The sequence below is a fragment of the Halichoerus grypus genome, chromosome 10 (genome assembly GCF_964656455.1).
Source record: "Halichoerus grypus chromosome 10, mHalGry1.hap1.1, whole genome shotgun sequence".
Classification (NCBI taxonomy): Eukaryota; Metazoa; Chordata; class Mammalia; order Carnivora; family Phocidae; genus Halichoerus; species Halichoerus grypus.
Genome location: NC_135721.1, coordinates 83915553 through 83935933, shown reverse-complemented (window position 1 = coordinate 83935933; position 20381 = coordinate 83915553). Strand labels below are relative to the sequence as shown.

Here is a 20381-nt window from a genome sequence, read left to right as displayed (position 1 = left end):
CACCTGGCCCTGGGACGATTAAGGCAGAAGCATCTTGCCTCCTGGGCTCTAGGGGCCAGATAGAAGGCTCTGGACTGGTTAGTTTGCATATCAAAGGCACACTCCTGCCTAGCTGTCTGCAGTCTCTTAAAAATGGGTGGCCCCCAGAGGCAGATCTCCCCAGCCAGGAAGGCCTTTTAAGAACTAACTAGAATTTATGTCTTTGGGGTAAATATCCAGTAGTACAATTGCTGGGTCATAGGGTAGCTCTATTTTTAAATTTTTGAGGAACCCCCACACTGTTTTCCAAAGTGGCTGTACCAACTCGCATTCCCACCAATAGTGTAAGAAAGTTCCCCTTTCTCCACAACCTCTCCAACATTTGTTGTTTCTTTCCCTGTCCATTTTTGCCATTCTAACTGGTGTAAGGTGGTATCTCAATGTGGTTTTGATTTGGATTTCCCTGATGGCTAATGATGATGAACATTTTTTCATGTGTCTGTTTGCCATTTGTATGTCTTCTTCACAGAAGTGTCTTTTCATATCTTCTGCCCACTTTTTGACTTGATTATTTGTTTTTTGGGTGTTGAGTTTGAGAAGTTCTTTATAGATCTTGGATACCAGCCCTTTCTCTGTAGTGTCATTTGCAAATATCTTCTCCCATTCTGTGGGTTGCCTCTTTGTTTTGTTGACTGTTTCCTTTTCTGTGCAGAAGCTTTTTATCTTGATGAAGTCCCAAAAGTTCATTTTTGCTTTTATTTCACTAGCTTTTGGAGATGTGTCTTGAAAGAAGTTGCTGTGGGCGATGTCGAAGAGGTTACTGCCTATGTTCTCCTCTAGGATTTTGATGGATTCCTGTCTCACATTGAGGTCTTTCATCCACTTTGAGTTTATCTTTGTGAATGGTGTTAGAGAATGGTCGAGTTTCATTCTTCTACATGTGGCTATCCAATTTTCCCAGCACCATTTATTGAAGAGACTGTTTTTTTTCCATTGCATATTTTTTCCTGCTTTGTCAAAGATTATTTGACCATAGCGTTAAGGGTCCATATCTGGGTTCTCTATTCTGTTCCATTGGTCTGTATGTCTGTTTTTGTGCCAGTACCATGCTGTCTTGGTGATCACAGCTTTGTAATAGAGCTTGAAATTGGGCAACGTGATGCCCCCAGCTTTGTTTTTCTTTTTCAGCATTTCCTTGGCAATTCGGGGTCTTTTCTGATTCCATACAAATTTTAGGACTGTTTGTTCCAGCACTTTGAAAAATGTCATTGGAATTTTGATCGGGATGGCATTGAAGGTATAGATTGCTCTGGGTAGCATAGACATTTTAACAATGTTTATTCTTCTGATCCATGAGCATGTAGTGAAAAGAAGGGCCATATGTACCCCAGTGTTCATAGCAGCAATGTCCGCAATAGCCAAACTGTGGAAAGAGCCAAGATGCCCTTCAACTGATGAATGGATAAAGAAGATGTGGTCCATATATACAATGGAATATTACTCAGCCATCAGAAAGGATGAATACCCAACTTTTACATCAACATGGATGGGACTGGAGGAGATTATGCTAAGTGAAATAAATCAAGCAGACAAAGTCAATTATCATATGGTTTCACTTATTTGTGGAACATAAGGAATAGCATGGAGGACATTAGGAGAAGGAAGGGGAAAATGGGAAGGGAATTGGAGGGAGAGATGAACCATGAGAGACTCTGAGAAACAAACAGGGTTTTAGAGGGGAGGGGGGAGGGGGGATTGGTTAGCCCGGTGATGGGTATTAAGGAGGGCATGTACTGCATGGAGCACTGGGTGTTATACGAAAACAATGGATCGTGGATCACCACATCAAAAACCAATGATGTATTGTATGGTGACGAACATAACATAATAAAATTTTTAAAAAAAGAACAAACTAGAATTTAAATAAAAATTTGGGGGGGAAATCAGACACTAAGTTAGAAAAAAAGATGTGAAAACATCACAATATACAGAAAATTTTAAATATTTGTAATATACATATGAAGCTGTGTTGTTTTGCTATGAAGACATATGCCAAAAAAAAAAAAAAAAGCCATTATACACCAAAATGATGCAGTTGCCAAATACCTCAGAATAGAGGAAAGAAACCGATAGCAAGGAGAGGCACTGGTGGCCATTCCCACTTGGTGCAGGACTGCTGTTAAGTTGGGTTTTACTTGGCAGTGTTTTTACCTCCTTAGTGGATGTAAAATAACGAAGCATCTTAAAATCAGTGGCCCTTAGAGTCAATGAAAGACAAAATGTGTATGTTTTCCATGCTTTTTCTCATTTAGTTCTTACAAGCTGAAGAGATGGGCATTATTATACCCATTTCACAGATAATGTTGTTGAGGCTTATAAAATATAAATATTTTGAGCTACTGACAAATGACTTTACAGGAAGCCCAAACGCTGAGTCTGACCCACTCTGAGGTTTCCAATTAGGCCACATCCCCCCATGTTACTCCCCAACATCTTGGAACCTACAGGCTTTGCTTCTCAGGAGATTATGCATTTCTATCCAACGCGTCACTCAAGCAGGAACATTTCCAATTTGGCATTTGCTGTTACATGCATTCAACCCAGGAAGCCATGAAACATCGCCTTTGTATTCACAGCCACTGTATAGGTGGCCTAAGTTTGTCTAACAGCGGGAGAACCATATGCAGTCTGGCTCATTTGAAATTGTCCATGGGAAATGTATGTAGGGTTTACAAGACTTACAAGTTGACAAATCCCTTTTTAAATGTTTTAGTATTTTTTTTTTAAAGATTTTACTTACTTGAGAGAGAAAGAGAGCAAACTAGAGAGAGAGCACAAGCTGGGGTCGGGGGGGGGGGCGGCGAGGGCAGGAGGGGCAGAGGGAGAGAAGCAGACTCCCCACTGAGCAGGGAGCCCAAAGCCAGGCTCAATCCCAGGACCCTGGGATCATGACCTGAGCCGAAGGTAGATGCTTAACTGACTGAGCCACTCAGGCGCCCCTAGATGTTTTAATGTTTTTTTAAACCCAAGAATTCAATGAATACTTCTCTAAAGATTTAAGACTTTCATTTTAACATACAACTCCAAAAAGTGAAAGTGAACATACATACCCCTTAGATTTTATGTTTTCCGTATAATGGACGAAATCAAACTCTTCTACGGTCGTTTTACTTTTAAATAGACTCTCTCAGCTCATTAACAATGAGCAAGGTCACGGACAAATTGGCTCATGTCACAGTATGCACCTTAAATGCCAGTGAGCTCAAGCTCTGCTAAGAGAAAGGGTTGAAATTCTGGAGTCGCCCTTTCTGCCAGGTGGGGGTTCTCACCCTCTGCCGGAGAAGTAGCACACAGGTCCAACTTGGAGGAACTTCAAAGGGAAGACCCAGGGGCGCCTGGGTGGCTCAGTTGGTTAAGCGACTGCCTTCGGCTCAGGTCATGATCCTGGAGTCCCGGGATCGAGTCCCGCATCGGGCTCCCTGCTCAGCTGGGGGTCTGCTTCTCCCTCTGACCCTCTTCCCTCTCATGCTGTCTCTCATTCTCTCTCTCTCAAATAAATAAAATCTTAAAAAAAAAAAAAAAAGAACACGCCTATCAAAAAAAAAACAAAAAAAAAAAACAAAGGGAAGACCCAGGTGCCGAGCTCTAGCTACACTGTGCACACCCTCTGTGACCTCATGGGAGTTCAATGGCACTAGTAACGGGGTCATGAAACGTTTTGGAAAGCATAAATGCCAAACATTTAAAATGGAATTTACTTAGAAGCAAAACCTTCAGGAGAACCTCAGGATAGCACCCCCAGGGACCCACATACCCACGATTGGCTGGGACTGTCCCTCAGATCTAGCATGTTCCTGATGGGACCATATTTGCCATCTGCTCCAATAGAGGCCCCCTTGCCTAGTGCCTTGTGATTTGCAAGGTGCTTTTATAAATATTTAATGTTCACAACAACACTGGGGGGTAGGTCCAAAAGAAGAATCAGAGGCTGAAAAGTTGGGAATTGTCCTTCAGGTGACAGAGCTAAGAAGCAGAGCCAGGACCATAGTTTAGATCTTCTGAAGTTGCCCTGGGAGTTATCCAGGCTATTGCCTCCTCTACTTCATTCCCTCATCTTGACCTCATGTGAATTGGTTAGTATTTTGGTAGAGGCCTGGGTGAATCAGTTAAGCTTGACCTGCTCTCTACCCAGCTGCTACTTGTAAGTCAGGCCCATGAATGTCAGCATGGGTCAGGGCCGAAGGACTAAAGTGATTTCAATGATTTTTCCTCTTGATTAGGAAGGTAGCATCTTCAATGCCACTTTCTTCCATATGTTGTGGGCCCAGGCAAGAATGTAAGGGCAGGAGCTTCTAGAGTGACCAGCCCTCCATTAGAATTGTCAAATTCTTGGGTGCGTTTTGGGAACTCATTTTTGGAAAATAAACTGAAATCACTATTAAACAATTCAGATGACTACAGACATGAGGGATCTTTTTTGGGTTGGTGGAAATGCGCCCCTAGATGTTTTAATACTTTTTTAAACCCAAGAATTCAATGAATACTTCTCTAAAGATTTAAGACTTTCATTTTAACATACAACTCCAAAAAGTGAAAGTAAGCATACATCTCCCTTAGATTTTGTTTTCCGTGTAATGGACCAAATCAAACTCTTCTACGGTCATTTTACTTTTAAATAGACCCTCTTAGCTCATTAACAATGAGGTGGATGGTGGGGATAGTTGTGCAATATTATAAATTGACTAAAAGTCACTGCATTATAAACTTACAGTGAGCAAATTTTATGATATGTAAATTCTCTCTCAATAAAGCTGTTGAAAACATTAAAATATCATCAAAAATAATTTTAAGCAAATACATAAGCTGTGTCTGTCTTTATTACAAATGAAAAGGCATATTTTTAACCAGATTTAGGTCTTTTTTTTTTTTTTCCAAAATAGAGGCATGAAATGTTAGAAAAATTGAAAAGGATACAGAAGGAAGTTTAAAATTGGTTTTTGAGAAAGTCAAATAAAAGTGGGGGAAGGGTGCCCGTAGACGTGATGTTCAAGAAGGAAAGAGTTTTTGCAAAGCAGCCAGGCTGCAACCTGAGAAGTTGGAGGGGCTGGCTTTGGGGTCTTCTCTGAGATGAGGAAGCCACAGCTGTCCTGGGAGCCCCCCAGGTGAGGCTACTTGGGACGTCACATATTCTACCTGGAGGAACTTGGCATCGGCAGGTCTTACTTCTAGCATCTTGAAGAAGCACTAAGTGTCTCCGATTTCATTAAAATATCAAGCTATATCCATTTTTAAGTAAGCGCCATATGTTTTGTGCCTCTAGCAAAATCTTCAGGCATGGTTCAGAGACTTTAAAAACCCTATCTTAGATGCAACACCTCTAAACTACTTCCGAAAGGAAAAAAAAAGTTGGCTCTTAAGAGTTAAACGCACAAATAAAATTCTCAAAGATGCACTTGGAAACTAAGGACCCTAAGTAAATGATGTCCTGTGGCTTCCTCTAAAGAACGGTGGTAACACATGCAGACATAAAAACAGACACTCTGTGAGTGTTGGGGGCGTTATTTGGGACTTTTCAGAAATACCTACAATACCAATGGTTCTTTCTCATAACTAGATCAAGGGTAGCCAGTTAATGAGTTGACCTGAACCATAATCTGAATCTGTAGAAAGGAATTTGTGCACACAACGTAATCCTGAGTTCGGTAGTAGGAGTCCCTGACCTGGGGGCAGGACACCAGGACAAAGGAAAGGGGATAAGAGCCTACGAGTAGAAGAGAAGATGTCCTCTTCCACTTCTCCCATCTTAAGCAACTCATCGAACCGTGTTGTTTCCTCATCTGTAAATGGAAATAAGACTATATCAACAGATGGCTATGAGAAAGAGAAGAAGAACACATTTCTGGGGAACATTCTGTATATTTCAAAATCTTACCCAAATACTAGATATTATTATTGTTTCTTTGGTCAGAGCAAAAATTCAGTCTGCATTTAGACCCTGTATGTGCAGAGCCCTAAAATTTGGCTACTTAAGCTTAGTTTCCCAACGAGGGTGCATGGCCCTGGAGCAGTGAATGGGCTACTGGCGTGTCCAAGGAATTAACCCTCTCCTCAGCCCTCTGACTGTCATACCAGTGTACCACACAAATATTTTTTGTATGTGTCCCGGGGAAGAAGCAAGGATTGAACAGAGACTCGTTAGTGGCCGAATCCCCGTGCTACACTGTGTCTCCTGTGGATCTAGCATTAAATCCCACCTCCTCTATAGCCAGCAGACTTTTCAGTTGGTGGGCAAGTAGGTCCCATCCACACTGGCCCCCGAAGCATCTGTGAGAGCCCATCCATCTGGGGCACATGGTGTAATTCAGGTCCAAGGGCAGCCTGGTGTTCGTGGCTGCCCGTGGCTCTGCTACACTCCAGCTCTTGCCAGTCTTACAAAGGGTCCCTCCATCCGCTCCCCATGTTTCTTCTCTCTCCTCTTGCTGAAACACACCCTTGCTCTTGCTTATTGACTGACTCATTGCAAATATAAAAGTCTTAAGTGAACCACCACTTACACCATTATGGAAGTGGCGTAGCCAGAGATTAAACTAAAACACGTGGGTTCTAATGCAGGTGAATCTACTTTCTAGGTAAAGAACAGCCCACCGGTTTCCTCATCTGTAAAACTGGGTCAATGGCCAGGTTCAATGGGATAAGCTATGGTTGTGGATCCCACAACTGAGAACATCTAACTCCCCGGACCTTTTGTTGAAATAGATTGTGGAGCCTCCTGAAGGTCTGATTCAGTAGGTCTTGGCTGGCCGGGATAACTTGAATTTGAAACAAATTCCTTGGTGATGTTGCTAGTGCATGCAAGACCAGAGAACCCCTGTGCTCTGAAAAGGGCTTAGCCTGGCAGGTAATAAGCACACAGTAAATTTTAGGCACTACTAAGGAAAATAATCAATAAAGATTTGCTCCCCTAAAAAGCTTCCCAATTCTGTTCTATTTGAAAATTCCGCCCCCCCCCCCAAGAGTCCTGCCTGAGTTGAGAAATAAAAAATCTGGTCTCTTTCAGCTCACTTTTCTTAGAAATTCAGATACGAGGGGGTAACACCTGTTTCTAAACACAGCTACTTGACATATTACTTTTGGCGGCTCTTGCCGTCAATTTTTTCATTGCCAATAAAGTTATTGAAATTGAAATACACCATCTGTTTGAGAGTTTGTATCAAAAAGACAGGTGACAGGGTTGCAGGTAATGACAGAGGCAAGCTGTTTCAACAGCAAACTTTCCCATCTGCCGAAACTGACTTCATCTCTTAGATTTGGCATTTGTGAACCGATATGTTCTTCTGGAGTAGGAATTAAAAATCCAGTACTACAAACACCAATTGGTTACTTGAAGCAGTATTAACCACTTCGGAGAAAGGGCTCACCAAATTTCCCACCATTCGGCTTGATTAGAACCAGCAAAACCAGTAAGTTCTAATGGCGATCTATATAGATGCTATAATGTATATTACATGCATATGTACGTATATGTACATATATGTTAATGTGTGTGTATTTCTAAATCTGTGAATTAAAATGTAGATGTACCTGTGCATACAGTGAGTACCTGACTTCTTTACTGTTCGTGTAAAATAGTTTCAAATAGCTCACTCCCTGGCACGTGGCACAATGAACCTTTGGTTTCTGAGGTGTAGCAGGAACGCACACTGGGCGGGGCCTCAACCACACAGTCAAGTCTCAGGGGCAGCAGGTGCACAGGATCGCACACCCTGCGAAGCTGACAGCCGGGGACGGTCCATTACGTACAGGTACAGAGCCACGCGGGGAGAGGGAAGGGCTCTGCTTGAAGGACAGGCAGGTGTCGAGAAGGAGCTCACCTCTGGAGTTCGGAGTGTGGCATTTGTTGATAGTGCATGCAAGACCAGAGAACCCACTGTCGTGTGGGAGGATTCACTCGTTTTCCTGACACCCTAACGGCAGTGACATGAGCTTTCTGGATTGGACTGGACTCACTTAATGCTTTCCACTGATGACACTTTGGCCATTCTGTTTTAGAGGCATCAGGGAAGGAGATATGAGCCCTCCATTGAAAACCCACGCTGGTGCTCGATCACCCCAGCTGCCAGGAAGTCCTCCTTGTACACGTGGCAGCTTCCCCTGACTCCCACCATGCCCTGCTCAATCTTTCACATTCTGCCCACACACTGCTTTCCCCTCTTTTCTCCAGGCTTTATGGCTCTCCAGGTTTCAAGCTTATAGCCTGATTGATCTTTTCATATCTGACCTCGAGGATGAGGAAAGAAGAAAGACATTTGGGACTCCATCCTGCCCATCAATTTAAAGCCAGACAGATCCCCAGCTAAAGACAAGATTTGCTGTTTGAAAGTAGATGTTTGCAAAACAGAAAGGAAACAGCCTATCCGACTCAGCTCCGCTTTAAGTCCATTATTATTAGATTGGGGCAAATAGTTGGAAAGGCTTGGAGAGACACCTTCTGGAACCTTTACTCCCCCTGCAGCCCTCCTGTCCTCTAGGACCCTCCCCTTGATTTGTGTTCCTTTCTTTGTCCATCAGGGTACTCCTGAACCTCATAGCCTGGCCTCCTCTCTCCAAGAAAACTGACAGAATCTCCTCACTGGATTGGGAACAAAAGCCCGAAGAGGAGGTGTGTAGGGACAAGGAATTGGGCACCAGCTGGGGGGGGGGGGTCTCATACTGAGCTGTCCTATAGGAAGAGCAGAGGAAAAGATTGCTTCCCTCACACTCAAAGCTCCGTTCTTAAACATCCATTCTTCACCTACTGGAAAGGAGAACGGGGTGTGATCTCATCTCAACGTTTTCTGCACCTCCTCTTGGATGGTTTGGTGTGGGGGGTTGCTTTCCTCTTCCCCCATGCTTGTGAGCATCATAGACCTGAAACCACCCTCACTCTCACCATGGTCCTAACCAAGACTGGTCCCCTTTCTGGGGTCTCAGTACCAGAAACCTGGTTCCCAGGTTTCTCCACGTTTTTCCTTCTATGACCTGGAGCTCTCATGACTGGATCAGAGCATCCCTTTCATTTCCCGGCCTCCCTCCCCCAGTTGTGAAGATGGCAGGACAGTGGGCATGGTTGGGAGCTTGGGAAGGAGTACTCACTGTGCGGAGGCGAGGTGGCAGGACAGTGAGGGTGGGATGGTTGAAGGAGCTTTAGGAAACGTTGCAGTAAATTCAGTGTTTCCTCTTTGCTCAAGGTTAAAACACTGTCTATCCTTTGCACGAATTCAGCTCATTGAGGACATCGTCAGCATGCTTCTGCTCATCCCAGAGCACACAGGCTGGTTGTCCTTTCCTTAGCTTATTTATCTTCTAGCACCTGTGCGACCTCCCCGTTCCAGAGTGAGATGGTTTGGATAGGAACATGTATAATAAGTACTTTGAAATGGTTCTGTTCCCAGCTGGCTTCTTCCTCGGCTTCTAATTCACCCCATGGCTCCCATTTCTCAGAGTGAAAACCACCAGAGAGATGATGAGTGCTGTTTCAAACTGAAGGATCAGTAGTGAAACATTCCTTGTTCACTTGTTACCTTTTACTTTGATCTTTAACTTGCCAAAGTGCCTGGTAATAAAAGTGTTATTGATTTGGACATTAACAACAGGACTGTGACCAAAATGCTAAATTAAAATGTCTAAGACAAGTTTTTGCCAGGAAGGCCAAACAATTTTAATCTGATTCAACCACAAGACACAACATATTTAAAAAAAAGAAAATTCTCCACACTATCCATTCATTTGGTGAAGCATGAAATCACTCTCTGTCACTATCATGGTAGGGACAATCCAATCTTACAGCATCACAAGGGTGCAGGTGAAGGACTCACTACCATCTAGGATCTATAGGTACTCGGACACGAAAGAGTGTATTTTCTACTCAGTTCTCCTTATCCTGTGCTCCAGGAGGAGCTTAATCCGTGAGGGCTTCATATCAGCACGTCACAGTTCCTACTCTTTGACCCAAGAGACAGAAACCCATGAACTTGAAATAATGAGAGATGTGAAATTGATTGATTATTAGTTTATTAATTATTTAGTAACGTCCCTCTTTGTACCAGGCATTTTACATGTATTTTAAAACTCTGGGAAGAGATAGGTAATTATCCCCATTTCACAGATCAGAAAACTGAGGCACAAAAATACTGTATCACACTAACGCAAACATTTGTGGTCTGCCTGAGAGATAGAATAACACACCAGGCTTCTGATTATACAGCTCACCCTCCAGGAGTTTGGATGACTGGACCCACCATTGAGAGATGAACCCATTCTGGGCGTGCTTGGCCAAATCAAGTTCTAGGCCTATCGCATTGAGGACTGGTTGTATCTAAACTGAGGTAGCATCACCAAGATACCACCAACTGCAGAAACTTTAGGCTAGCTGACCTGGTGTTCAGTCTCCCGAAATTTTATTTCACCATATCCCTTCAATTTGAGATACAGGGGTCCCCCACTACCTGACAGTAGAGCGTTCCTATGAAACCTTTCATAAGCTGAAATGGCGTCCAGCAAAGAAGCAATTACCGTTAATTTACATGGGAAAAAATTTTCAGGACTCCCAGACCTAAAAGATAACCTCTGTTGGGCTTTTCTGATACCAGCAGACACATCCTGCTATCGGGCGCACAGCCTAAATGGAGATAAAGCCCAGGTGCTCCCAGACATGGTCAGAGCGCAGCGGCGTGATGCTGAGATGCTGAGTGTAGATCCCCGGGAAGGAGCTCAGGTGCGCGCTACCTGTAGAGGGGCTCCTGGCAAAACCAACGCGGAATGCTGTTGTCGCTTCTTGCCCTTCTTTTTGGTAAAAGCAAAAATCCTCTTTGGATTTCTTTCAGTTAGTGAAAACCAGGACTGATGTTGGTTTTACGGAAAAGCGGAGTGGTGTACGGCAAACTTTCAAAAAGCAGGGGATCCCTTTATCTGTAATATCGACCACAAGGAGCTTAGGAAAAAAAGCCACTTCTTGCAAGCACAGAGGAAGAAGTGGGTTGATAAGTGGAAAGCAGGATGAGGGCTTCTGAAGAAGAAAAGCAGGAGGTCAAAGTGTGTCCCTGCAGGGTCTCTGGATGCTTTTTTGTCAAGTCTAATTCTTACCTGACTCCCATGTTTTGTTTCTGGTGGAAAGTAGAAGGATGAAAAAAATTCAAGTTTCCTTTTACTGCTTGCACTCTGGTGCCTTTAGCCATGGAAGAGTCTGGAGTGGGCCAGGTGTATCCCTAGGGTTCATCTTCAGGCCTTGCCTGCACCACCCCAGGGAAGTTCTGCCACGTGATCCTTTGCCATGGCAACAGCAAGGCAGGTATGGCCTCCCCTGCCTGCTGGTTCTCTGGCCACTCTTCACCTTGCATTTATAACTACAACACTCCTTTTATTGAAATTATTATACATTTATTTCCCAAAATTAAAAAAAAAAAAAAAACTGGGCCTGTAAAAAGAACATTTCGTCAAATTGTTGGTTCATTAGATTCCTACATTTTAAAATTTTATCATACTCTTGGGCAACTTTATTATTTTTTTTAATTTAGTTAAATTCAATTTAGTTAACATATAGTGTATTATTAGTTTCAGGGGTAGAATTTAGTGATTCATCAGTTGCATGTAACACCCAGTTCTCATTACTTCAAGTGCCCTCCTTACTGCCCATCACCCAAATCACCCCATCCCCCCACCCACCACCCCTCCAGCAACCCTCAGTTTGTTCTCTACAGTTAAGAGTCTCTTATGGTTTGCTTCCCTCTCTGTTTTTGTTTTATTGTATTTTTCCTGCCCTTCCCCTATGTTCATCTGTTTTGTTTCTGAAATTCCACATATGAGTGAAATCATATGGTATTTGTCTTTCTCTGACTGACTTATTTTGTTTAGCATAATACCCCCCTCTGGTTCCATCCATGTCATTGCAAATGGCAATATTTCATTCTTTTTGGTGGTTGAGTAATATTCCATTGTATAGATAGATAGATAGACCACATCTTCTTTATCCATTCATCTGTCAATGGACATCTGGGCTCTTTCCATCATTTGGCTATTGTGGACATTGCTGCTATACACATTGGGGTGCATGTGCCCCTTCGGATCACTATGTTTGTATCCTTTGGATAAATACCTAGTAGTGCAATTGCTGGGCCCCATTGGATAGTTCTCTTTTTAACTTTTTGAGGGACCTCCATACTGTTTTCCAGAGTGGCTGGACCAGCTTGCATTCCCACCAACAATGTAGGAGGGTTCCCCTTTCTCCACATCCTCGCCAACATCTGTTGTTTCCTGACTTGTTAATATTAGCCAATCTCACAGGTGTGAGGGGTTATCTCATTGTGGTTTTGATTTGTTTTTCCCTGATACTGAGTGATGTTGAGCACTTTTTCATGTGTCTTTTGGCCATTTGTATGTCTTCTTTGGAGAAATGCCTATTCATGTCTTCTGCCCATTTCTTGATTGGATTTTTTGGTTTTGGGTTTGTTGAGTTTGATAAGTTCTTTATGGATTTTGGATACTAGCCCTTTATCTGATAGGACATTTGCAAGTATCTTCTCCCATTCTGTCGGTTGTCTTTTGGTTTTGTCAACTATTTCCTTTGCTGTGCAAAAGCTTTTTATCTTGATGGAGTCCCAATAGTTCATTTTTGCCTTTGTTTCCCTTGCCTTTGGAGATGTGTCTAGCAAGAAGTTGCTGCGACTGAGGTCAAAGAGGTTGCTGCCTGTGTTCTCCTCTAGGATTTTGATGGATTCCTGTTTCACATTTAGGTATTTCATCCATTTTGAGTCTATTTTTGTGTGTGGTGTAAGAAAATGGTCTAATTTCATTTTTCTGCATGTGGCTGTCCAATTTTCCCAACACCATTTGTTGAAGAGACTGTCTTATTTCCATTGGATATTCCCTCCTGTTTTGTTGATTAGTTGACCATAGAGTTGAGGGTCCATTTCTGGGCTCTCTATTCTGTTCCATTGATCTATGTGTCTGTTTTTGTGCCAGTACCATCCTGTCTTGATGATTACACCTTTGTAATACAGCTTGAAGTCCAGAATTGAGATGCCTCTAACTTTGTTTTCTCTTTCAACATTACTTTGGCTATTTGGGGTCTTTTCTAGTTCCATACACATTTTAGGATTGTTTGTTCCAGCTCTGTGAAAAATGTTGATGGTATTTTGATAGGGATTGATTGCATTGAATGTGTAGACTGCTTTGCGTAGCATAGACATTTTAACAATATTTGTTCTTCTAATCTTATGAGCATGGAATGTTTTTCCATTTCTTCCTGTCTTCCTCAATTTCTTTCATAAGTGTTCTATAGTTTTTAGAGTACAGATCTTTTGCCTCTTTGGTTAGGTTTATTTCTAGGTATCTTATGGTTTTTGGTGCAGTTGTAAATGGGATCGACTCCTTGATTTCTCTTTCTGTTGCTTCATTGTTAGCGTATAGAAATACAACAGACTTCTGTGTGTTTATTTTATATTACTATTCGGTGATTTTTTTAAAAAATTATTTACTTATTTATTTGACACTGAGAGAGACAGATAGAGAGCACAAGCAAGGGGAGCTGCAGAGGGAGAGAGAGAAGCAGGCTCTCCGCTGAGCAGGGAGTCCGATGCGGGGCTCGATCCCAGGACCGCGAGATCATGACCTGAGCCAAAGGCAGACGCTTAACCGACTGAGCCACCCAGGCACCCCACTATTTGGTGATTTTAAAATGAAGTACATAGGAATGATATATTGTTTAACAATTTAAAAATGTATTCCATCTTAAGGAAACATTTGTCAAGCTAAATGAATCCTCTATCCTGGAAATAACAAAGGAGGCAAGGAAAGACAGATTCACATTCCTTCCATCACCCCCCACCCCAAACCTGGCAGCCCAGCACAGAGAGAGACACTGTCTCTGTGGGAGAAGAAAAGTGACCACCTGACTTCACCAGGGACCCCCAGCACCATGCCAATTCCTGCGGCCCTAGGTGGCTCCCAGGGTACCAAGCTCCCAGCGGGTTCCTGTGAACCCAGGCTCCCTGCTCACCCCAGTGTCAGCTGGCTCCTGCTGACCCAGCAGCTCCTGCGGCCTCTAGCTCTCAATCAGCCCCAGGTCCAGGCCAACTATTATGGACTGACCCAGGCCCCTGGCCCATCCTAGCACCAATCAGCCCCCATAGACTCACACTCTAAAACCAGCTCTCACGGACTTAGATTCCTGGCTTACTCCAACACCGGACTGGCCCCTGCAGACCCATCTCCATGTCTGCCCCTGAAGCCCCAGTTTATAGGCCATCCCCATGTCCCCAGCCTCTGGACCGAGCCCTCTGAACCCAGACTTGGGGCCCACCTCAGTGGTCCTTAGAGCCTGGTTGGCCCCTGTGGACCCAGGATCCAGGCCTACCCACACAGACCCAGTCTCAGGCCTATAACTGCAGGCTCAAACCCCAAGCCTGGCCCATTGTACTCAAGCATCAGGCCTACCCACCTATTGCCCCAGACACCACCAGATGACCCACCTAGAATCTCTAGACCAGCTTGCCTGCTGAAGCCAGTCTGTAAAGACTAGAAGAAGTGCCTACTTCCTCAAATGGGCAGACACCAATCCATGACCACAGGGATCATAAAAAATCAAGGAAACATGACAGCAGCAAAAAAAAAAAAAAAAAAAAAAAAAAAAACCTAATAAAGATTTTGAATAGCTAAAGCAATCCTGAGAAAGAAGGTCAAGCTAAAGGCATCACAATTCCTGATTTCAAACTTTATTACAAAGCTATCATAATCCAAATGGTATGGTACTAACATAAAAACAGACATATACATCAATGGAACAGAATTGAGAGCCCAGAAATAAGCCCATACTTGTATGGTCAACTAATATTTGACAAGGGATACTCAGTGGGGAGAAGATAGTCTCCAATAAATGGTGCTGGGAAAACCAGGTATTCACAAACAGAAGAATGAAATTGGACCCCTATCTCACACCACTCACAAAAAATTAACCTGAAATTGATTAAAGGCTTAAATGTAAGACCCAAAACTACTAGAAGACAACATAGGAAAATGGCTCCTTGACATTGGTCTTGGCAATGATTTTTTGGATATGACATCAACAAGCAACAAAAAGCAAAAATAAACAAGCGGGATGATGTCAAACTAAATAGCTTCTGCACAGCAAAAGAAACCATCAGCAAAATGAAAAGGCAGCCTACAGAATGGGAGAAAATATTTGCAAACCATGTATCTGTAAGGGGTTAATAGCCAAAATATATAAGAAAATATATATATAAATATATAAAGAAATACAACCCAAGAGCAAAAAAAAAAAAAAAAAAAAAAAAACAAATCCGATGGAAAAAAAATAGGCAAAGGACTTGATTACACATTTTCCCAAAGAAGACATACAAATGGCCAACAGCTACATGAAAGCGAAAAGCTAAGAATGCAATTAAAAACAAAGGCATAAATATTGATATACATTTGGAAATGCAACTTTAATTGGAAACCTGTCAGGAACTGAGGTAGTTTTCCCTGTGTTTCTGTTCCTTATACCATACACATGTTACTTTTCTCTACCTCCTCATAGCTACTTACTCTTAGTTTCTGCTTCCTCATAGCTCTGGTCTGCCAGGACCCCTTGTATCAGTCAGGGTGTAGATAGGAAGGAAATCAGCCCCTGATTCTCGTCAAAGGAGAGGTCAGGTTAAGGGAAACCCAGGAGGGCTGGAGAGGCACCCTGGGCTAGCAGCCTCGGGAAGCCCCGTCACCCCTAAGCCTTCAGGTTGAGTCAGGGAGCAGTAGGGAATCTGCAGAGAGGGCTGGGCTGTAAGGGAGGCTGCCTGGAGGTGTTGAGAGCTTTGGAGAGGAATAAACCACTGCCAACCACAACCAGGTGGGAGGGAGCCAGAGCAAGAAAGCCCTTCCCACCCTCCCCTCCCACCAGAGGCGAAGGGGGCCCAGTCTCTGGAGAAAGTAGCCAGAAGATCTGGAGAAGCAAAAGCAGAGTATCCACCATACGTTGTGGCCTTGAGACTTCTCTCTATATACCCTTTTGTTACATAGTGGCGCAGTATTTCCTAGTTCAGATTTCCAGCTGCACTAAGGGAGAGCATTTTGGCTCTGCCATCATTGGCCAGGCTACGCATTAGCTGCCCTTGTGAAGGCTGCCCGTCTAATCAGCTGTACAAGCACACCTTGGAGATATTGCAGGTTCCGTTCCAGACCACTGCAATAAAGTGAATGTCGCAATAGAGTGAGTCAATGACTTTTTTGGTTTCCCGGTGCATATAAAAGTTGTCCTTACACTAAACTGTAGTCTATTAAGTGTGCAACAGCATTATATCTTTAAAAAAAAAAAAAAAAAAAACAATGTACATACCTTAATTTTAAAATACTTTATTGCTAAAAAATGCTAGTCATCATCTGAGTTTTCAGCAATTCGTAATCTTTTTGCTGGGGGAGGGTCTTGCCTCCATGTCGATGGCTGCTGATTGATCAGGGTGGTGGTTGCTGAAGGCTGGGGGCCAGGGCAATTTCTTTCTTTCTTTCTTTCTTTCTTTCTTTCTTTCTTTCTTTCTTTCTTTCTTTCTTTCTTTCCTTCCTTCCTTCCTTCCTTCCTTCCTTCCTTCCTTCCTTCTTTCTTTCTTTCTTTCTTTCTTTCTTTCTTTCTTTCTTTCTTTCTTTCTTTCTTTCTTTCTTTCTTTCTTCTTTCTTTCTTTTTTTCTCTCCTTGTCCCCCACCACCGCCATGCTGGTCCCTGTAGCAATTTCTTAAAATGAGACAAAGAAGAAGTTTGCCACACGGATCAACTCTTCCTTTCACGAGCGATTTCTCTGTAGCAGGCGATGCTGTTTGGTAGCAGTTTACCCACAGTAGAACCTCTTTCAAAATTGGAGTCCATCCTCAAACCTGCCACTGCTTTATCAACTAAGTTCATGTAATAGTCTGAATGCTTTATTGTCATTTCAACAATCTTCACGGCATCTTCACCGGGAGGAGATTCCATCTCAAACCACTTTCTTTACTCATCCATAAGAAGCAACTCCTCATTCATTAATGTTTTAACATGAGATCGCAGCAATTCAAATATAATAATAATGAAGAAGTTTGACATATTGGAAGAATTACCAAAATGTGACACAGAGACACAAAGTGAGCAAACGCTGTTGGGAAAAGGGTGCTGATAGACTTGTTGGACACAGGATAACCACAAGCCTTCAATTTGTAAACAAACAAAACGCAATCATCTGCAAAACACAATAAAGAGAAGTGTCGCTAAACAAGGTATGCCTGTATTGAAAATGGGGAGGGGTCAGGTAACTGGAAATGTACGACGAACATCCTCACCCTGGGTACCCAGAGCCACTTCACCTGCGGGCTGGTCTAGAACAGATGCAAATGCGCCCATGTGTATAACATACAAATGAAGCAATAGCTATTGTAACATTGTGATGGGTTTCCCTTGGGGCTCCAAGGATAACAGTTAACATTTATTGAATACTGTCTATGATCTAGGTGTGGTTAAATCACTCTGTGGGGATTCTCGCATTTAATCTGTGCCGCTCCTCTGTCGTAGGCCTAATTATTACTCATAGGCTACAGAGGAGGAGGTCCTATCAGCAGAGGCTAAGCAGCCTGCCAGAGGGTGCCCCGTGACAGATAAGTAGTGGATGCAGACTTTACCCAGCCCAGGCAATCTGACTCCACACATGAGCTACTGGACACCGTTCTTACCACACCTATGAGACACGAAATAAAAATTAACATTATCTTTTAAAAGAACTTGCCTTTAGGGAGAGTTTCCTCCTTTCCATCAGCATTTCCAAAAGTAATCCTATGGCAACACTACCGTAACTGAAGACGTTACTATTAGGGAAAAGCGGGCGAAGGGCTTATAAGATCTCGCTGAATTTTTTTTCTTACAACTGCATGTGAATCTACACTTACCTCAAAATAAAGTTAAGGGGCGCCTGGTTGGCTCAGTCATTAAGCGTCTGCCTTGGCTTCTGGTCATGATCCCAGGACCCTGGGATCAAGCTCCCTGTAGGGCTCCCTGCTCAGTGGGAAGCCTGCTTCTCCCTTTCCCTCTGCCTGTCGTTCCCCCTGCTTGTGCTCTGTCTGTCAAATAAATAAATAAAATCTTAAAAAAAAATAAAGTTAAACAAATATTGTAGCAACAACATCAACTACCATGTATTCGTTAACTTCACCTCAACACTGGGCATCTTCTTTGTGCCTGGCACCATTCTAAGTGCTGCGGATACAGCAGAGAACAGGACACACACACAGATCCCTGCCCTCATGAAGCTGGCATTCTAAAGGAAGTTGGCTTGTCCAAAGCTTCATTTGGTCAGGTTCCTTACAATAAAATTTATTAAATGCATGTTCATGACATAAATATTGACTACAGAGTATTCACTTCCTCATCCCACACAAAGTAGGTCTGATTAGATTTCCCTGGGCTACCTGACAAGGCTCACAGTATTTGTGATTGCCCAGCCTTGTCCCGAATGGTAAATCAATGAGTCATTCTTTCTCTCCACTGCAATGATTATAATACCTGTAAAATCTAAATACTGCTGTATGCAAAACGTGCTTGGAAAGTCTCACTCCCTTCTCTCCCCTGCTCCTCTCTGCTCTAGGCTACAGAGAGCATCCAGTTGTCATGCAGATGATGAGGCTGTGATTGATGAATTACAAATCCTGGCTACTGTTCCCAAAGAAAGACGTTTCTCACTACCATTCCAATGTGCTGGAGATCCCAGACAGAAAATGGCAGCCACCAAAGCGCTGAGGGGAGTCCTTCCAGTCCTTTCTGTCCCGGCTCCTAGTTTTTTTCCATGATGGCCTGCAACAGTTCCAGCACTGAGACCTACCAGTACTTGCTGCTGAACGGGAGCAATGTGTCGGACTCTGGGGTCACCACACCACCCGCCCCCCTCAGGATATCCTTGGCGATAATCATGATGCTGATGATCGTGGTGGGATTCCTTGGCAATGCCGTGGTCTGCATCATCGTGTATCAGCGGCCAGCCATGCGCTCCGCCATCAACCTGTTGCTGGCCACGCTGGCCTTCTCCGACATCATGCTGTCCTTATGCTGCATGCCCTTCACTGCCGTCACCCTGATCACAGTCCACTGGCACTTTGGGGATTACTTCTGCCGCCTCTCGGCCACCCTGTACTGGTTTTTTGTCCTGGAGGGCGTGGCCATCCTGCTCATCATCAGCGTGGACCGCTTCCTCATCATCGTCCAACGGCAGGACAGGCTGAACCCGCGGCGGGCCAAGAGGATCATCGCCGTCTCCTGGGCGCTGTCGTTCTGCGCGTCGGCGCCCTCGCTGACAGGCCGGACGTTCGTGGAGGTGCCGGCGCGGGCCCCCCAGTGCGTGCTGGGCTACACGGAGTTCCCGGCGGAGCGCGCCTACGTGGTGGCGCTGGTGGTGGCCGTGTTCTTCGTGCCCTTCGGCGTCATGCTGTGCTCCTACCTGTGCATCCTGCACACGGTCCGCAAGAACGCCATCCGCGTGCACAACCAGTCCGACAGCCTGGACCTCAGACAGCTCACCAGGGCCGGCCTGCGGCGGCTGCAGCGGCAACAGCAGGTCAGCCTGGACTTGAGCTTCAAGACCAAGGCCTGCACCACCATCCTGATCCTCTTCGTGGGCTTCTCGCTCTGCTGGCTGCCGCACTCCGTCTACAGCCTTCTGTCGGTGTTCAGCCGGGGCTTCTACTGCAGCTCCTCTTTCTACACCACCAGCTCCTGCGTCCTGTGGCTCAGCTACCTCAAGTCCGTCTTCAACCCCATCGTCTACTGCTGGAGAATCAAAAAATTCCGCGAGGCCTGCATTGAGTTGCTGCCCCAGACCGTCCAAATCCTCCCCAAAGTGCCTGAGCGGATCCGGAGGAGAATCCAGCCGAGCACGGTCTACGTGTGCAATGAAAACCAGTCCGCCGTTTAGGACACAGGCAGGGGGAGGACAGGGACTGGTTCCAGGGCAGAGCTCATGCGTCCTTCTGCTCCGCGTCCTGGCGCCTTGGTGGTTGGCAGTCAGCATTTTTGGCGGCCCTCCCTGTAAGCACAAAGGTACCATTTGTTACCGGATAGGTGGCAGCTCCCAGGTTTGCAAGATGAATTATTTTTGTTCCTCGCTGGAGAAGAGCCATACTGGGGTCTGATGGAAACTGGAAGGTAGTTGAGACAAAGCAGGAATGGGGTGGGCATATGGGGGCAGAAAGTTAGGGAGGGGGGCAGGGAGCAAGCACTTGAGTGTGGGGCCGGAGGAAGGCTCTGTCTAAAGAGCTCCCCTGTGCACCTGCTTCCGAGCAGCCCTGTGGTGCCTGCTCTGAGATGGGAAACCCAGTAGGGATCATCTCATGGGTTACCACTCATTTCATTCGATGCCAGCATTCTTCAG

The 20381-nt window shown here is 44.4% G+C and overlaps 1 protein-coding gene across 3 annotated transcripts in view; it reads left to right on the top strand.

The window, feature by feature from the left end:
• Window positions 1-20381, top strand: part of GPR45 (G protein-coupled receptor 45) — an 82533-nt gene extending 62152 nt beyond the window's left edge. For all 3 annotated transcript variants that reach the window (XM_036096556.2, XM_078056718.1, XM_036096558.2), the window contains one exon: window positions 18606-20381. In XM_036096556.2, the coding sequence (XP_035952449.1) occupies window positions 18804-19925 (1122 nt within the window). In that variant the 5' untranslated portion in view covers window positions 18606-18803 and the 3' untranslated portion in view covers window positions 19926-20381. The remainder of the gene's footprint in view (window positions 1-18605) is intronic.